The following is a 16,839-nucleotide window of genomic DNA, read 5'->3' as shown; positions in this document are numbered from 1 at the left end:
AGTAATTAAATTGCAGTAACTAATTACTTAACTAGTTACACCCAACACTGCCCGGCACTCCGCTTGGGTGTGCAATATTTTCTTATAATTTAACGGCTTGTTGTCAATTATTCCTTACGTATAGTATAGTCATACTATCCAAATTAAGCCTCCTTCCTATTTCTTTTTTGGCCTCTGGAAATGTGTAGATCTCATTTCCTCTTGGACAGGAAAACATTGGAAACTGTATTTACAGTGGTGACCTCGAGTGTGATTTGAGGGTGCACAGGAGGCCCCTTCAGGAGCAGTGAAAAGTGTGTCAGTGGGTTATGCTGATACTAATGCAGCGGTGGGCGGGGCCAGGGTGAAGTGGGTCACATGATCTGGAGACAGCAGCAGCGGCAGTGACAGGAGAATCAGCAGCGCACAGTTTCACTCTACACTCGCGACTCTTTGAGGGAAACTTAATTTAAACACATGTCTAGTCTGTAACGACTTAAGACGACTTAGTGAGCAGTTACAGTAACATCATAGACGTAAATTCGCGTGGATTTGATCTTCATTCCGCTTTTTTAATACTAACAAGTTTAGGAATAATCTATTCATTTAAATAAAGAAGAGGACTACTGGGATTTGTTGTGTTATAGCAGCGATCATTCTTCTGTAATTTTTATTGTGATGTTAGTAACGTTCTCCAGGTAGTATAGACATTATAAAGAAGACAGACAGCGACTAGACAGTTGCTGTAAAGTGAGTAAAAACGGCATTAATACACAGGTGACTGCGGCTCAAAGCTGTCGGAGGACATGGACTCCACAAAGGCTGGTAAGATCTGTCTGTTTTACAGCCTACTTGACTTTAATATGGCTTGTTTTAATAAACGACATATAACACACATAACACTGTAAATGTATATTTTGCACGAAAGTGTGATTTGTGTATTTATCGCGTTATTTTGCAGCATGAAAACTAAGTAGGTTAATAGCGTCAGGGTTGTGTTGTTATGCTATAGATTGTGGGTAACTATGAGGTGCATTCTGTCCGACTCACATGGACCACACAGCCTAGCCATGTGCATCTGTGTTTACGCGTCCCGTGCGTCACCTCTGATTGGTCGAGGGAAGACATGACGTGTGTGTTGCATAATTTGCATGGCCGCGTTGATGCGTCTGTAGCTGTGGATACACGTGAGGCGGCTGCGGGCTGACCCACTTTTTGGCTTGTAGGCGCACAGAAAACATGCCCGGTACACGTGGAGGCGGGGAAAGGAGCCTGTCAATCAGCAGTTCACAATGCGTCGACGCTCATTCATTTTCTTTCAAAAATCGAGACAAAAGCTTAAATAGTACTTTGTTTAAAACGTTTTGCTGTTTGTAGATTTATTTTATTAAATGTAAGAAAGTTCAGGTGGACAGTTAAGTGCAATATTTTATATTACTAATAGAATACATATGTACTTTTATCCAATAAAATCATAATTAGTTTAAAGCGCTCGACTCCTTTCTGGATATTGCTGGTCTAGTTTATTATTGTTGAACTGTGTGTAATTATTAATAAACATATGATAACAAAAAATAAGTGATAAGAGTCTAACTTAGTCAGTGTCACTTTTAATTGTCTGTTGTTGTTGTTATTAAAGCCAACACCCTTTTGAAAAAGGAATTATGTAATAGTAGTGTTACCTAACTATTAAGAGTGGGACAACAGAAATCAGGTCAACCTAGAGAAAGAAGAGAGAGAGAGAGAGAGAGAGCGCCCAGCACAGCCTTTTTTTATTTATAAAATATAAAATGTCATTAAAAATGTCTGTTTATCTATCAGTAATTTAGTGAATCATATCTATCTAGTTGCTCTCTGTTATTTAATTTTGGGACTTTTTATTATTACTAATGATAAAAATAGCTAAGACCTGAAATGGAAAGAAAAGCTGTTGTGGATCTCTAGACCACATATTCATGATTCATATTGAACTAATGCAGATTAATATCTGACAAATACATCTTGGAAAATAATCTTGACACCTTAATTCAATTCATATTTTATTGCTCTTCTGTGTCTCGCCACCAGGTGGAGTAATAGCATACATTCGCTCCTCGAGCTCGGCCTCCAGTCCAGAGTCATGTCACAGTGACTCCTCCAACAGCAGCTATCAGTCCTGCTCCCCGCCCCACAGAGCCTCACCCAGTCATCGGCAGGGCCACCAGAGCGAGGCCCTTCCTGTGGCCCCTCAGCCCCGCCCACCCAGGCACGGTGGAGGGAAGGCACGATCACCCTCCACAGCCAAAAGTGGAATTACAAGTGAGAGACACAAAGAATAAAGCTTTATAGAAATCATAATTTTTATGATCTTGTTATATATTTATATAACAATTAATTTTTTAATTGTTGAAAGAAGATAGATAAATAAATAGATAGATAAATAAATAATATAGGAATATTATGTTATCAATATTTATAATAGTCAGTAATTAACATTGTTAACTTACTATATTAAATACAATAATTCATATAATTATACGAATTGCATAAGAGGATAGATAGATAGATAGATAGATAGATAGATAGATAGATAGATAGATAGATAGATAGATAGATAGATAGATAGATAGATAGATAGATGGGAAAAGATTAATCGCGGTTAACCGCATACAAAATAAGGGTTATTTTTTGCATAATATATGTGTGTGTACTGTGTGTAAATATTGTGTATATTTAACCACACAAACATATATATTCATGTCAGATTTTTTATTTATATATCAATTTTTTAAATGTATATATAATATAGAATATATAAAAATATAAATAAATATATATACACATGTAAATGTTTCTTAAATACATACAAGAATGTGTGTGTATTTATATGTACATAATAATTACACACACACATATATTGTGCCAGGAGTCACTTTTGTTTTGTATGCGATTGATCGCGATTAATCTCTTCCCAGCCCTAATTTATAATAATCAAAAAAATAACATTATGTTAAATATTCCACTTTTATAAAAAATCCCAATGATTTGCTCCTATGTCATCCAAAATGTTTATGTCTTTCTATGTTCAATCTAGAAGAAATTACGTTTTTTGAGGAAAACATTCCAGGATTTTTCTCCATATAGTGGACTTTAGTGGACCTCAACAGTTTACAGTGTCAATGCAGATTAAAATTGCAGCTTCGAAGGGCTCTAAATGATCTCAACCAAAGCATAAGGGTCTTATCACAAAAAGTACTTTTTAATCGCCTTGCACTAGCCGTGTGACGTTACGTATTATGTAATCCATGACGTATGTGAAACTACCGCTCTAGTGTTTACAAATGTGGAGAAACAGCACCATTCTGATGTTGTTGTATGTGGAATGATAATAATTAATGTCAGTTTATTGTTTAAAATGGTTCGCAAGTAAACGTTTAAAAGTGACGTGTGACCTTTCGACATGATTATGTAATAAGTAAGGTCACGCTGACGCATCACAAGGCTAGTGCAAAACGAGAAGTTTAAAAGTACAGTTCGTTTTGCTAGATAAGACCCTTACGCTGCATTTACAATAACCGCATTTAGGGCGGAAAAATCGCGTCTACCGCGCCTAGTTTGCCGCTTGAACAGTTTGAATGCATTCGCGCGTCTAGAGCGAAGTAGACGCGCGGAAAAAGCAAGCATTTGACGCGCATCAGAGGCAAAATCGGCTTCTTGTGGGAGGGGCAAGTGCTATGCGGTTGTCTGTTTGCAAGATGATGTTGATTGTGCATTTATTGAGAGAGTTACCGGTTTGTATTTGGTCACCTTACTATAGGGGGAAAATAAACGCCGTGGGTCGATAAACGTCACATGACTCAAAAGTGAAATGTGTATTACATCTTACCAGGTTGCCCAATGTCCTCACTGACACCCTTCCAAGCGAGGTCCTTTTTATTCCTGTCTCTATAGAAATAAGAACTTGTGTCGTATAGCTCCGGGTGACTGCTCACGGACAATGTCAAGCGTTCCTTTATGTTGAATTACTGACTCCAGGCGGGGCTGCTGCCACAGCAGCAATCAGGCTCCTGATTGGTTAATGCAGCCAAAAATCCGGCAAAGTTCCAACTTTTCAACTCAACGTCAGCCGCAAATTCGCGTCAAACACAAAATGCACAAAAAGCACCATTTGCACGTACCGCGCCAGAAGCTTAATTCGCACCATTCTTGACCGTGCCGCGCCAAACGCCTCATCCGCGCCGGGAGACTTCCAGACGCACATCAACGTGTCTTCACATTGACTTAACATTGAAATCACTCGCGCTTGACGCCTCTACCGCGGCTGGTGTAAACAGAGCATTATGCCTCGGTTGGTATCGTTTAGAGCACTTTGAAGCTGCATTGAAACTGTAAACCATGGGGGCAAATGGAGTCCACTATATGGAGAAAAATCCTGGAATTCTTTCCTCAAAAAACAGTTTTTTTTACTGTAGAAAGTAAGACGTAAAACATCTTGGATGACATGGGGGTGAGTAAATTATCGGGATTTTTTATGAAAGTGGAAGAACCGTTTTACATTACAGACAGACAGACAGAATTGTAACTGAGATAAGATATATTTGCTGTTTTTTTCCTGCTTTCCTTTTAGGAATAATGCAGTTGCATACATACTTTTTTATGTTGTCCATCTTTGCTTAATGTCAGAGAGTTCAAAAGAGAACAGAAAGATGATGTCAGTATAGTTGCTCTTGTTTGATATAGTAATGGTCTTGTAGCCGTTTGAACAATCAGATGTCACGGCAGCTATCGTAAGGAGAATCTGAGCCCAGATCATCACATCTTCATCTGACTCATCTGTCTGTTTGTACTTCTGCAGAGATTAATGGTCTGGTGCTGCTATGTAAAGTGTGTGGAGATGTGGCTTCGGGATTTCACTACGGTGTTCACGCCTGTGAGGGCTGTAAGGTGAGAAAATGTTAAGGGGTCATCAGCCACATTTCAGTTTATAATTATAAGAATCAGAGGTTTAATTTAGTGTTGTCTGCAGTACAGAGAAGGGGGCGTATGAAACCTGTAGTTCTCACTCTTATGTCTTCGGTTTTATTCATTTCTCAGTGGAGGCAGTTGTGCTTGGGACATGGTTGTCATTTTTTTTATCTGGGTCACATTATGCCCGAGTGTCCCTTCGAAGGGGGATGTGACTTTGCCTTATTTATATCCAAAAAGCCTCCCACATAGCAGCCAGTTTAAGCATCAGAGCAGAACTCCAGGACACGAGCGACACCTGCTCGCCATACTGACCCCACAACTCGACACCTGTCACCCTCTGTGTGGGCACTGTGGCGCTAAAACCTCTTTCTCTGTCACTTTCCCTGCGGCAGGGTTTCTTCAGGAGGAGCATTCAGCAGAACATTCAGTATAAGAAGTGCCTTAAGAACGAAAGCTGTCCCATCATGCGCGTCAACAGGAACCGATGCCAGCAGTGCCGTTTTAAGAAGTGTCTGCTCGTGGGCATGTCAAGAGATGGTGAGCTCCAGCTGGCACCCCGTCCTAGTTCTACACAATAAAATGTCTTACTTTACAGACCAACATATTAAATACCTACATAATATATGTACTAAAATAACATTTACAGCAACACAGACCACTGTTATGTGCAAATACTTAAGATTAAATAGGAAAACTGTTAAGGAAATGAGGGAAAGAAACTAAATCATTTAGACAAACAGCATTGCTGTAAATTGGCAGCGTTTAGTAAACGCACTTTGTGCATTCAGGTCCATAGCTGTACAATATCCAAATTTACAAAGTATAGAGACAGAGAGCAGTTATGCAAATTTGAAAACCACGCCCACCGGGGGGGGACAACAATCCAACCGTCTCCATTGACTTTGTATTGAGAGAGGCCGCCTTCTTGTCATTTCTGGCTTATAACAAAAAACAGAATAATGCCTAAAAGCTGCTGTGCGACAACACGTACAGCTAACAAGCCAAAATCCCAGAAATAAGTTTTTATAAGCTGTCGAGTCGTAAAACCCAGCCTTTAAGGAGAAAAAAAGTGGATCGCCGACCACGTTTCCCCCTAGTGGACGCAGTTCTATTAGAGGTGCAGTGTGTATTTTTTTAGAAGGATCTTTTGACAGAAATGCAAAATAATATACAAAACTATATTATCAGGCGTGTATAAAGACCATTCATAATGAACCGTTGTGTGTTTATTAACTTAAAACGAGACCTTTTTATCTACATACACTGAGGGTCCCCTTACATGGAAGTCGCCATTTTGTGCCGCCATTTTTCTACAGAAGCCCTTAACAGACAAATTTTTTACTAAGTTGCCTCCGACGATGACATGTTTGTCCGGTGGCGGCTACCGTAGCTTTTCTATGTGTTTCAAAAGCAAGGGGTGAGTCGTGGATTAAGCCATTGGTTAAATGCCGCTAAAATTTACACACTGCACCTTTAATAGTAGTACTATGAAAAGTTGCCTGTTTCCACTTTTGTGTCTTTAAACGCTCATTTTTTGGGGGGGTCGACAGCTTATAAAAACTTACCTCTTTTTTTTTTTAGCTGTACATCCTGTCACACAGCAGCTTTTAGGTCTTATTCAGTTTTTTGTTATAAGCCAGAAATGACAAGGAGGCAGCCTCTCGCAATACAAAGTCAATGGAGAGGGATGGATTGGTTTCGCCCCCGGTGGGCGTGGTTTTCAGGTTATGACGCTCTGCGCTCTGTCTCTATACAGTGTTAATAAGCAGAGTACTGCAAGTGACGTTTAAAAATACATTTCATTCAATGTTGAAGATTTGAGAAGATTTTAGTCATTGTCAGTATAATCTGCAAATTTAACATCAGCGCCTCTGCCCTTCAGCTGTCCGTTTTGGCCGGATTCCCAAACGCGAGAAGCAGAGGATGCTGCTTGAGATGCAGAATGCCATGAACAATATGATGAATAACAGCAACGGCAACCAGCCCCTGTCTGTTTGCAACCAGACTCCTCCTCCGGACAGCGGCTCCGGACCCTCCTCTCGCTCTCCCTCCGCTTCCCCCAGGAGCAACCGATCTGAATCCAGTCCTGCCCCAGAGCTGCTGGTCGCTATGGATACCAGCATGAGCTCAGATTCTTCCAGTGCCACCGACAGCGGGGAGGAGGAGGTCATTGGCACGGTCACCAGGGCACACCAGGAGACGTTCACGTACAATCAGGAGCAGGGCAATGTGCCTTCAGAGGCCCCTAAAAACTACAGCCATCACACAGAGGAGAGACAAGAGGTTTGGAACCATCAGATCAATGCATCCTCGGTGACCAATCAGAAGCCTCTATCAGGCTCTGTTGCACAGGAGCATGAAAACTCCAGCCATGAATGTAGTACTGTCCGACTGGCCAACAGCTGCCCCGCCGGGCCATCCCTACACAATCTCTCTATGAGAGCTCAGAATGACCCGCATGCGAACGCCAGCTATAGTGTCCCGACGATGCACACCCCCCGATGTGCTAGGGGAAACAGGACGCACCTGGTAAGTTAAACAGGATTGTCATAGTGCCACAAAATTGTCAATAGAAACTAGTCAGTAGAAACTAATATGCTATTAAACACAAAAAAATCTGTAGGTTATTGTAAATGTAAACAATTAAAGGGGACATATCATGAATATCTGACTTTTTCCGTGCTACAATTGGGTCCCCGGTGCTTTTATCAACCTAGAAAATGTGAAAAATAACAACCCAGTAACTTAGTTTTGAAAAATAAAAACGCAATTTGGCTCCCCTTGTGATGTCAGAAGGGGATAATACCGCCCCTTAATCTGCACTATCCAACCACAACACAACACCACAACCATTTAGTGCAGAAATTAACTCATTTGCATGTAAAAGGACACACCAAAAATGGCACCTATTTGCTCACACCTACAAAGTGGCAATTTTAACATGCAATAATAATTATCTGTATGATATTTTGAGTTAAAACTTCACATAATGTACTCTGGGCACACCAAAAATGTATTTGACATCTAAAAAAAGACTTTTGTTATCAGATCCATTTAAAGGGAAGGAACAGCCAAAAGCGAAAAGTCATCAACAAACAAAGTTGCAGTAGTTACAGATTTTTTTTATGTTTCACAGGTTTGTCCCATGAATACATCACCCTACGTGGACCCTCAGAAGGCAGGTCACAGTATTTGGGAGGAGTTTTCCATGAGTTTCACCCCAGCTGTCAGAGAGGTGGTGGAGTTCGCAAAACGCATTCCTGGATTCAAAGATCTGTCCCAGCATGACCAGGTCAGCCTGCTGAAGGCCGGCACCTTTGAGGTATGAACAACGAAAAGGAAACAAACAAATATGCTAAAATATTAGAGTGCAGATTTTTTAACTAATAAATATGCCTTTCTGGACGAATTTCAAAGTGAAAGTGTAATACCGCTTTTATCCACTAGATGGCCAAACCGAATTTATCAAAAACGGATGTTAAAAAGATTTAATGATTTATTTTAACTGCCTTTATGTTTGATAGTCAATCCGAGTCTGATCTCTAACATAAATTCCTTTACAAAAACGCAATTTTTTAAGCTTTTTGCTCAAAATGTTGTATTTTTGAAGAGAAATATCCATATTTCAGTGGTTAAATTAAGTAGAAAAAGTAAATATATAATGAAACGTTTTTTCCCCATTTTGTTTGTTTGTTTGTTTGTTTATTGTTTGTTTGAAAGCAGAGGGTGTGTTCTTTAATTTGTTATAATTTGTATGTTTATATATTTATAGAAGATAATTTTTCCTGCAAGGAACTTTGTGAAACTTTTGTTAAAATTAGAAAAATGCAGGTGGGCAACTTTTCTCAAAAAGGCTGGCGGTGAAGGAGTTAAAACAAAAAATGTTTTCTTTGTGTTTAATCTGTAGGTGCTGGTGGTGCGTTTTACATCCCTGTTTAATGTGAAGGAGCGCTCGGTCACGTTTCTGAGTGGCAGAAAGTATAGCGTAGAGGCTCTGCGCTCTATGGGTGCCGGAGACCTTCTGAACTCAATGTTTGACTTTACTGAGAAACTACAAGCTCTGAACCTTAGCGAGGAGGAGATGAGTCTTTTCACAGCTGTAGTGCTTGTGTCAGCAGGTACGGGTCACTTCCTCCAACGTCTTGATTGATGCCCGTTATATAAAACAGGACATTTTAACATTCTGTAATAGGGATGTAACGATACTTCGCAGTATGATACTTCGTGATACAAAAAATGCCACGATATTGCATCGTAGCTTGATGGGGATATTTATACGTTAAAGTTCTTAAAATTTTATTCGTTGACTGGTCAACACGTGATCTACTCTGCGCTAGCATCACCTGTGCTTCACCGCAGCAACACAGACACCGCTTGAATCACCTGCAGCTTGACCAAAGGTCAGCAACATGACTTCAGTAGATGCCCCGTCATCTTTTAAGTCCAACGTCTGGCTGCATCTTGTTTTCATATCACTCGTAGGGAATCTTAATCAATCGCACCCACAAAAACATGTCCAGCTGCGCGCAGCCCCATACAAAAGTCCAGGTGACGCCACGCGATTGAGATATCTTATGAAAACATAACAAAACTAAAGTAAGTTTCTTAATAATAATGATAAACTTATTTTGACTCCATCACTATTAGCTCCTGTAGATGGACATCAGAAATGTTTTGTGCAAAGCAGGGAAAGGGAAGCAGAAATAGATGATGAGTTTAAAGTAGGCTAGTTTAATCAAGTCTATAGATTTGCATTGTTGCTGAAAAAAATCAACACATGTATGTGTTATACTATTCTGTATTTTTAGATATGAAATTAATATTTAGTTCACTAGCTGTAGGACACAGTTGGCAGTAACTATGACTGAGTTTATTTTAGTATAGCAGTCATAACATGAATGGTTTCTTAAAATAGTGCTATTGTAAAAATATTCTTGTAAAAAATAAGTTATTATTAATCATTGTTATCATTGTATAATGCAAATGTGCAAGAAAATATGATCTCTGTTGTCATTATTTCCAAGCCATTTATGCCTCCAAACATGTTAACAATGTTCATATGAACATATACAATGTATAATGAACATGAGACTTAAATATTTTTAAATACATGTAGGAATAGTGGGTTAAAAAAAGGACATTGTATAGAAGTGTTAGGCTTTCAAAAAGTCTAGTAGAGCTTTATATTTTACAACGCCCCTGCTAAGTCCCTTAATTCAAAGTTTATGTAAAATTTCCCTTTTTTCAGTGACAGGAATGCAGTACAAAAGATTCAGTTAAACGTTAAATTTTTTAAATTCTTTATTAAGTTTTATGTACAACAAAAAGTCACTGAAATTGTTAATATTATGAAAATTAATCTGAAATTTAAATAACAGTTACATTTTTATCTGCTCCCAAAAAACCCCCCGTGATGTGTATCGTATCGCGAACCCAGCATCGAGATACAGATCGAACCGTGACCTTAGTGTAGCGTTACATCCCTATTCTGTAATATTTCAAATTTTTCAATCAGCGTGACCAGAAACTGTTAAACCGCTGACAGAAAGTGTCAAATAAATTCCCCCGCTTTGTTTTCCTACAGATCGTTCTGGTCTTGAAAACGTTAACTCGGTTGAGGCGCTACAGGAAACTCTCATCCGAGCACTACGCACCTTGATCACCAAGAACCACCCCAACGAGATCGCCATCTTCACCAAACTGCTCCTCAAACTGCCTGACCTGCGCTCTCTCAACAACATGCACTCCGAGCAGCTCCTGGCTTTCAAGGTCCAACCATGACCACCCACCCGCTGCCCCCATAAACTGTGGACCACGCTCCCCCTCCGATTCCGGAACCCGTAGGCCTCTGCAGTCCACTCGGCCGTGGAAAAGCTTGTTTTTAAGTCTACTTGGCTTGAGATTTTCCAAGCGAAATCCAATGGACTGATGAAGGTCCTGTGGAGGAAGGAGGGGAGGGCAGAAACTTAAGAAGTTATTGTACTGTAAAACGATATCGCCGCCTCTGTTTGTTCTAATGCACACGACTCGCAGACACAAACTACTAAGGTTTCGTTGTAGATGCTTATGAGGGTTTGTAAGATTACGAGAGTTTGCAGAGGCACCTTGAATTTGTCTTTAGATTTATGCCGTCTGTGCAATAAGTGACACGTTCACTGTTTTTGGATTGTTAGTTTTTTGGTCTGTTAATCGTTTCAGAAATTGGCTGTGTACCTGTGGCCATATGAAAGCTGGGTGGTTTTGCTGAGCCGATGATGGGATTTTCCCAAACACAGCTGGACATCCATTATGATTTATAACTAAAAATGGAGGAATGTGGAACAAGCTGCTAGTCAAAGCTTTCCAATAGAAAGACACAGGAATGTTTAACGGATAAATATATATATTTTTATAGTCTTAAAGTCTCTAGTAAAGTGAAGCCGCTTTCTCTGTATGCCCTAAACGTACTGTACAAGACTTAGTAAAGAACATTAGTTAGTTAAACGGTTTGTGTATTTATAGCTACCCAAATAATGACACATGGTTTAATGGCACAGATATTTGAAGGTACCTCTATCGACGAGTGCTAAGGTTTACTACTGCCAAAGAATGCCCAACAGGATTGTGTGTTGGCTAAGCATTTGCATACTTCCATAAAGGATTTTAGATCTGCATAATGGTGCATCTGTGTATGTTTTAGGGTGGGTGTAGGGCTTTTAGTAACGACACACTGTTTGATGATGCTTAATAACTAAAGGAGGACAAACTGATGGGACAAAGCCATCCTGAGTGATGCCATAATGTATACATATAGCTGAGGCCACACCCTAACTGACACCTGATTATTTGATTGGTAATAAGGTTGAATATTTATGGTGATTTTTTGATGTGTTTGGAAAATATCTAATTCTTATAGCTGTTTTTTTAATTACAATTAAAATGTAATTTGTTTTGAATGTGTTTTTTTGTTGTTGCTTTGAGCAAGTCTAAATGAAAGTTTATCGTGGAATTATTGTTTTTCTGTGTTAGTAAACTGCGCGTATGCTCACACACTGTTGGACCAGACCCAAGGGAAGGAAATGGGAAATAGGCAATAACCCAAAACCTCACTGAGCAGCACCATTACTCTGGTGATGCCTCATCGTCTGTTTTATTGGGTCAGTCCATTGCAGAATAAAAATATCAAGAAAAAAGGATGTTTAGAGTATCTTGAATTCTGTTTGGTGATGATGTTCCTGTGTTAGTGTTCAACCTAGCGGCCTACCCGGCGTCAGCAGCGTGTTGCCATATTCCAGTCTGTGTGTTATCTTCTGTGAAAGCATTGTAAGATAGCTAGATTTATATGCATTTAAATATAATATATATATATATATATATATAATTAGAAAACAAAAAATAAACAGATAAAAGCTAAACCTTTTGTTGTTTTGTGTGTTTTTATATTAATAAGTCAAAAACATTTACAACTAATTATTGTCATGAACAGGGTTTCCGTGGGTCCTTGAAATCCTTGAAAGTTTGTAAATCTGGGGAGTGGGGGATTCAAGGCCCTGGGAAGTTTTTGAAAATATACAAACATGGATACAGGTCATTGAAAGTGCTTGAATCTATTTTATGCAAGAAGTTTTCTGGGAAAAAAATCCATATTATTCCCTGTGTAGTGTAGGATAATATCATAAAAATTCTAGACCTTTAAAGGACACATGCTAAACTGTTCACTTTAAATGCTTATATCTTCTGTATGCTAATGTTGATTCATACCAAAATGCTTTTTTGCATAGTTGTGTTTGACACATGAAAACGTCTCGGGTTACGTATGTATCTGTTGTTCCCTGAGAAGGGAACGAGACGCTGCGTCTCCCTTGCCATACTTCCTGCGTCCCTGTAACGACTTCTTTGGTAATATTTCAGATAGCGATTCCTGTCTTTGTCGTTAAGCCTCACAATTGGTTGAATTTGATATACACATTCAGACGCACTTACCCACGAAAGCGTCCCCAAAGTGTTACCGCAGTAATGCAGCGCGAGTTCCCTCAAAAGGGAACTGTAACTGTGTATCTTAAAAGGTAACACGATGCAACCTTGCTCTCACTTGAAATGTGTCCCCACATTATTCCTTGAATTTGAGGGTATTAGACCTGGAAAGTCCTTGAAAGGTCCTTGAATTTGAAGTTAAAGCAACACTAAAGAGTTTTTTTACCTTAAAATAACTTTTCCAAAGAAGTTTCAGTGGTTCATCCACTCGACAAAGGGTGAACGGCACTTTCACATTCACTTTGCAGCCCTCTATCGGCCAAAACCGCACTAAAGACGTTTCCAACTATCGGATCGCGGTCCTGTAGTTCGAGTAAAAACTACAAAAACTTTTTTTACGACAGACCTACAATCCAATCAGAGCCAGCTTTGCTGCAGTAGGCTAAATTATTTACGACAGTGGTAATGGACAATTCTGCTTCCAACCTGTAGGTGGAGCAAAGAGCAAAAACTCTTTAGTGTTGCTTTAAAATAGTTGTGGGAACCCTGCATGAAGATTATTTTAGCAGCACTGGTTCATTTTTTTTGGGGGGGGGGTGAGATGCCATTTTGTATGAAACAATTAGCATTACAGTAAAAACGTGTTATAATAAATGTCATAAAAATATTACACTTTGGTTAAGAGAAATACTGTAATCACTAATCTATTTGTATTTCTTTAACACACATTTTCTTTGCTTCATGTATAATCAGTGGCGCTTTATTGTGTGCACATGCAAGGATCTTTTTTTGGTAACTAAAGTTTCCAGTACACAAATACAACTACAGCAAGTAACAAAAAAAGTAAAAATAAAGTAAAATAAAAAAAATGTAAACAGTGTTGAACGTAGTCAACTGAGTGCACGAGACAGCCATGCATTTCAACTTCACTTTTATATTCACATTTATCAGCATCCTGAAGGCTGATGACTGTGATGTCTTCTGCAAACTTCAGAAGCTTAACAAAATGTTTATTTTTCAACCCAGCGTTAGGTCAAAAAGGTAAGAGCCTAGCAGCTGGGTTGAAATTAACCCAGAAAATACATATTTGACCCAACAATGGGTTAAAACAACCCAGCATTTTTGGTTGAAACAACCCAGCGGGCTGGGCTCATCCCTTTTTGACGCAATGCTGAGTTGAAAATAACCCAGCATTTTTTACAGGGTTTCCACGGGTCCTTGAAATCCTTGAAAGTTTGTGAATCTGTGGGGAAAAAATCAAGGCCCTGGGAAGTTTTTGAAAATGTACTATTTTATGCAAGAAGTTTTCTGGAAAAAAAATCCAAGTTATTCCCTGTGTAGTGTAGGATAATATCATAAAAATTCTAGACTTTTTAAGCACACATGCTAAACTGTTGGCTTTACACGTATGTTGATTCATACCAAAATGTTTTTTTGCATAGTTTTGTTTGAAACATGAAAAAGTCTCGGGTTATGTATGTAACTGTTGTTCCCTGTGAAGGAGATTGAGTGGCTGATATCTTTTAGTTGATTTCATTCACGCCTTACTACACACTACTGAAAATAAGTTCTTTTGTAGCTTCTCTTCTCTTAAGGGCAGGACAACTCTCCATAAGAGCAGTGTTTTTTCCTACTATTGCTAATGTGTATATAATAATGTCATCATATATGTCAATTCATATTTCTTGTACATACAGGGCTTAACAAATTTATTAGAGCACTACCCGATGTATGCGTTACAGCTGTTCTAAACTAACAGTATAAGTGATAACCAAAATCATTTTTTATGTTTCTGAAATGGTTAATCCATCAGTATGTGTAAGCTCCTTAGTCAGTATAATGCTAAAGTTATTGTTATCCATTCATTTTCAAATTTGCTGTTTTACAAGAAAAACACAAAAAATTGTAAAACACTATTATTAACTTGCAGTCCTGTAATAGAAAAATAAGTTTTAATGGTTAAATTGATCAATTTCTGACTGCTGGGAGAAGTTAATTGTACACTACTGTATATTCTAAATATACAATATCAAAATCCTCTCAAATTTCTAAATGTGGATTTTTGGAAGGGGTCAAATGCAGATAGAACCTTCTTATTCCGAAAAAACACTTTTCGCTTTGAAATACTTTTTCTTCTGCTGGATATGTTGGGTTCATTACACAAATAGACAAAAAAATGTTAAGCATGTTATACCATTGAGCAGCTACAGGCTACAATCATTATAAAATCATTTTAATACTGAGGTAACTGCTTTAATGATCTTTCACATGTTTATCATAACTTACTGTAGCAGCACTATTTTGGGTAGTATAGGTTAGTTAGTTTTTTTCTGTATTTTTTTATCTTAGTGCTTGCTTTTTAATATCAGGAACTATGAAGCTAGCACTGCTGACTAGTGTGGTGTCTAACTATGAAAACAATCCCCTCAGCAAGACCTAAAACAAAACAACAAAAAAATGCCCTACTGAAAAATCCAGCAAAGACCAGCATAAGCTGGTAACTGGTTTAAGCTGGTTTAAGGTGGCAGTAGCTCGTCTAAGCTGGTCCAACCAGCCTAGCAAAGCTGGTCAAGCTGGTGGGTCAGCTAGAACAACTTAAAAAGTGAGCAAAACACAGCTAGACCAGCTTAAAAAGTGACTAAAACACAGCTAGAACAGCTTGCTACACCAGCAATACCAGCTAAAACCAAGCTGGAAGACCAGCTAAAACCAACTCACCAGCTTAAGCTGGATTTTACAGTAGGGTGAACTTGCCTGGAATTCGGGCTGTCGATCTTAAGGTTTCTTAAAAACTTTGCGTTGCGTGCCATAATCCTCACAGATATTGTGTGTCTGTGATTTTTCCTGTCTGTACCTAAATGGGACCTTTTTCAAATCTACCATCCCAGTGACAGCTTTGTACCAGGTGGGGGTCCGCAGACTTGCAGAGTTTAGCTACAACACAAATGCCTGGATGTTTCTAGCAGTCACAAAGATCTTTATTAGCTGCTTCAGGTGTGATTGATGAGGGAAAACTTTGGAGGAATGCGGACCTCGGTGGAAACTTCTGTTATATACAGTCCCTGCCTTTATTTTTAAGATAAGCTGTTCCTGCCTTTGTACAAATGCCTTTGTCCAGCAGATGTAGACATTTCGTTGTGTACTGCAATGAACTGTTACAGTTTTTTACGATTGCTTAAGCACAATTTTGAAAACAGGGCCCAGTTTGTCAAAACACTACACACAATTAACACAACCCTACACCAAAGTAGCACAACACTTCAGATCATTTGCAAAATGGAACACTTTTGTCAAAACTATATGTGACTTTATAAAAACAATATTTTGTTACCATATGAAACACACACATTTCATATGACTTCATAATCTTTTTTAACCAGTTACACACTGCTGTTGCTAACCTAAAACACTTTTAGCAAGTCTAATTCTTCTTGATTAGAGTACTACAAATGAAGTACACAGAGAAAGTGCAATTGTACAACAGTTCACCAAACACTACACAAGACCAATATTGCAAAATGAGAAAAAATATAATTGATTTCTCTCCATATACCCAAATCAGTCAACATGAAGAATCACAACCAAACATGTCCCAGTTGTCATGCTATTACAGTAGTGTGCATAACACTGTTAGCTCAGCAAACAACAGACAAACATAAAATATCATAGGGTTACTTGACGTTACAACGTATTACAGTTTTTTACGATTGCTTAAGCACAATTTTGAAAACAGGACCCGGTTTGTCAAAACACTACACACAATTAACACAACCCTTCACCAAAGTAGCACAACATTTCAGATCATTTGCAAAATGAAACACTTTTGTCAAAACTATACACAACTTTATAAAAACAATATTTTGTTACCATAAGAAACACACACATTTCACAAGAATTAATTTTTTTTGAACCAGTTACACACTGCTGCTGCTAACCTAAAACACTTTTAGCAAGTCTAAT

At 38.6% G+C, this 16,839-nt stretch overlaps 1 protein-coding gene across 1 annotated transcript; it reads left to right on the top strand.

The window, feature by feature from the left end:
* Positions 1-362: 362 nt before the first annotated feature.
* Positions 363-12,286, top strand: nr1d2b (nuclear receptor subfamily 1, group D, member 2b). The gene is made up of 8 exons (XM_055220313.2): positions 363-804; positions 2,047-2,277; positions 4,814-4,902; positions 5,319-5,463; positions 6,809-7,455; positions 8,063-8,248; positions 8,834-9,044; positions 10,511-12,286. Exons 1-8 carry the CDS (start codon positions 786-788, stop codon positions 10,705-10,707), a joined length of 1,725 nt encoding a protein of 574 aa, XP_055076288.2. The 5' UTR covers positions 363-785; the 3' UTR covers positions 10,708-12,286.
* Positions 12,287-16,839: the final 4,553 nt, after the last annotated feature.

This window comes from Misgurnus anguillicaudatus, chromosome 20 (genome assembly GCF_027580225.2).
Source record: "Misgurnus anguillicaudatus chromosome 20, ASM2758022v2, whole genome shotgun sequence".
Lineage (NCBI taxonomy): Eukaryota > Metazoa > Chordata > Actinopteri > Cypriniformes > Cobitidae > Misgurnus > Misgurnus anguillicaudatus.
This window is presented reverse-complemented; position numbering and strand designations above follow the sequence as displayed.

Bases quoted from the DNA above. Each gene is read 5' to 3' on its own strand.
- nr1d2b (XM_055220313.2), top strand. The intron at 7,456-8,062 runs GTAAGTTAAACA...TATGTTTCACAG, and splicing joins GGGGAAACAGGACGCACCTG to GTTTGTCCCATGAATACATC. The intron at 8,249-8,833 runs GTATGAACAACG...TTTAATCTGTAG, and splicing joins TGAAGGCCGGCACCTTTGAG to GTGCTGGTGGTGCGTTTTAC.